General features: G+C 40.6%; 1 protein-coding gene across 1 annotated transcript in view; it reads right to left on the reverse strand.

The window, feature by feature from the left end:
• SARC_12532 (hypothetical protein) overlaps window positions 1-2,473 on the reverse strand; it is a gene marked incomplete at its 3' end in the record, with an annotated part of 6,250 nt that extends 3,777 nt beyond the window's left edge. The window contains exons 1-3 of the mRNA XM_014293359.1: window positions 2,326-2,473; window positions 1,206-1,378; window positions 131-222 (exon numbers count right to left, since the gene is read on the reverse strand). Coding sequence (XP_014148834.1) covers window positions 131-222; window positions 1,206-1,378; window positions 2,326-2,459 — 399 coding nt within the window. The remainder of the gene's footprint in view (window positions 1-130; window positions 223-1,205; window positions 1,379-2,325) is intronic.
• Between the last annotated feature and the right edge of the window lie 3 nt (window positions 2,474-2,476).

Here is a 2,476-nt window from a genome sequence, read left to right on the forward strand (position 1 = left end):
ATATATATGTATATATATACATATATATATATATATATATATATATATATACGTATATACCTATACGCACATATGTATATGATATTACGTATATACTACTATGGACATATACTGATCGACAGTGACTTACTGTGGGTTGTGCGTCAAATGACAGGTCCATCTGCAGTAGTGCATCGTCTAGATCTTCACCAAACGGATCAAACGAATCCCCTGCGGAGTCATCTGAGGAGACAATACGAAGAGCCGTGCCCACGCAGAAATAATATGAATAAACATATAAAACTCAAATAAAAAAACAAACAAACCCCAAACAAACAAACAAACAGAACCCAAACAAACAAACAAACAACATCCAATGTTGGCAGAGAGTGGCCAAAACTACAAACCACAATATATTTGGATACATTGAGTGGTGCATTTATTTACGCGTGTATGTTAACTACAGATAGGCCAGTCAATAGCATCTAATTAATACACCTGGGGACACCTGGGTGCGTTTATTTGTCGACACATCATTACTATTTCATACAATTGGCAGTACAGTTTCAAACACACACAACTACAACTACAACTACAGCACACAAGCACAACACCCAAACTACAAACACGTACATGTCTATATATAGTCTACCAACAAAGTATCCACGCTTGCTTGCTAACGCTATCGCATGATCTGCGGCAGCCATTATTTCACATCTGTCTGCAAATGGTAGTCTCTAAACCCCAGAACCCTAAACCCTAAAAGCCACACACGAATACAACCCCGAGACACATACCACAACTCATGTACACCTCCGGGCTAGGACACACAGAAAGCCCAACACTAATCACATACGTACACTGCTCATAACATCTACATTCACTCAACCTATCAATACACATACACCCGCAGCTATTTATAGGTGGTTGCTTAGTTACCTTCTGCCATCGCTCACAAAATCTAGCTACTCTCCATCTATCAATACACTGTTGGTTACTTGGATGGGATATACAAAAGGAGCAGGTAATCACACATAACATACAATATAATCACCTCTATATAATGAGAAGACAACAAATATACATACATAGCAAACAAACATACAACCATCTCATACCTTCTGCCTGATCTATAATCACACAAAACATATAACATAACTACCCCCCTACAATGAGAAGACAATAAATATACATACATAGCATACAAACATACAACCATCGCATACCTTCTGCCTGATCCGCGGCTGCTAAAATGGCTTCCATCTCTGCATAAGGACTGCTCACTAACCCGTGTGTGTGACTATCGCCAAACACCGCCGCGTGCATGCGCGACATACGTCTGTGCTCGATGATACTAGTCAGTGCAGCCAGTACTAGCTTACGGAAGACTGCTAGAGACCTGGAGGGGTGGGACAGAGTGCGGGGGTGGATGGTTGTATAAACACACGCAGTGGGGATATTCTGCATAAACACACACTGTAATGCTGATACATAAACAAACATATTTTAAAACAATGTATGTACATAAACCCCACACCCGTTGTAAACATTGTTCATTGACCATATACATATTAAACAGCATGCATAACACCTACATTTCAATGGGTGTGTAAACACACCCATTAAAATTTTAATTTGTGTATCGTGAGCGGAGTGGGTGTACTGCGAAAAGTATCCCAATCGTTGCTGTAGTCAGTAGCATATACTGCGAACCCAGAAATAGGGTCACGAACGAAAGGCGCCAGCCATAGTACTACCACCACTCTGTGAACACTAGCGTAGGGTTTTAGGGGTTTAGGGGTTTAGGGTTTTAGGGTTTTAATCGATGCTGTAGTCAGTGGCATAAACTGCGAACCCAGAAATAAGGTCACGAACGAAATGCACCAGCCATAGTTCTACCACCGCACTGTGTACACTAGCGTAGGGTTTTAGGGTTTTAGGGTTTTAATCGATGCCTGGCTGAGCTAAGTGCATACCTTACAGTCAGCCTGAAATTGAAGCGGACTATATACGGTACGTTCAATAACTTTGCTACAGCCCAACAACTCTGCTAAAGCGTTATTCGTACTACTCAAGTACTATGTGCACTACTAACACAGACATTCTTACTACTACTAACACACAGATATTGCTAATACTACTAAAGTACTATGTACCCTACTTACACAGACATTCTTACTACTACTAAAAGACAAATATTGCTAATAATACTAAAGTACTATGTACCCTACTACAACACTGACATTCTTACTACTACAAACACAGACACTGTTCCCACTACTAAAGTACTATGCACCCTACTACAACACAGACGTAATGTATAATGCTAAACATATAGTTACTTACCCTGTAGTCAGTACGCGGTTGAAGTGGTCTATATATTGCGAGGCGAAGGTGCGACCATCTCCGCCTTTGATAACAACACACAACTTCTTAATACACAACTCCACTCTCCGGCGTAGCAGCACCACATGCTTCATATTTGGTGTACCTGTAT

This window comes from Sphaeroforma arctica (genome assembly GCF_001186125.1).
Source record: "Sphaeroforma arctica JP610 unplaced genomic scaffold supercont1.2374, whole genome shotgun sequence".
In the NCBI taxonomy this organism is placed as follows: domain Eukaryota; class Ichthyosporea; order Ichthyophonida; genus Sphaeroforma; species Sphaeroforma arctica.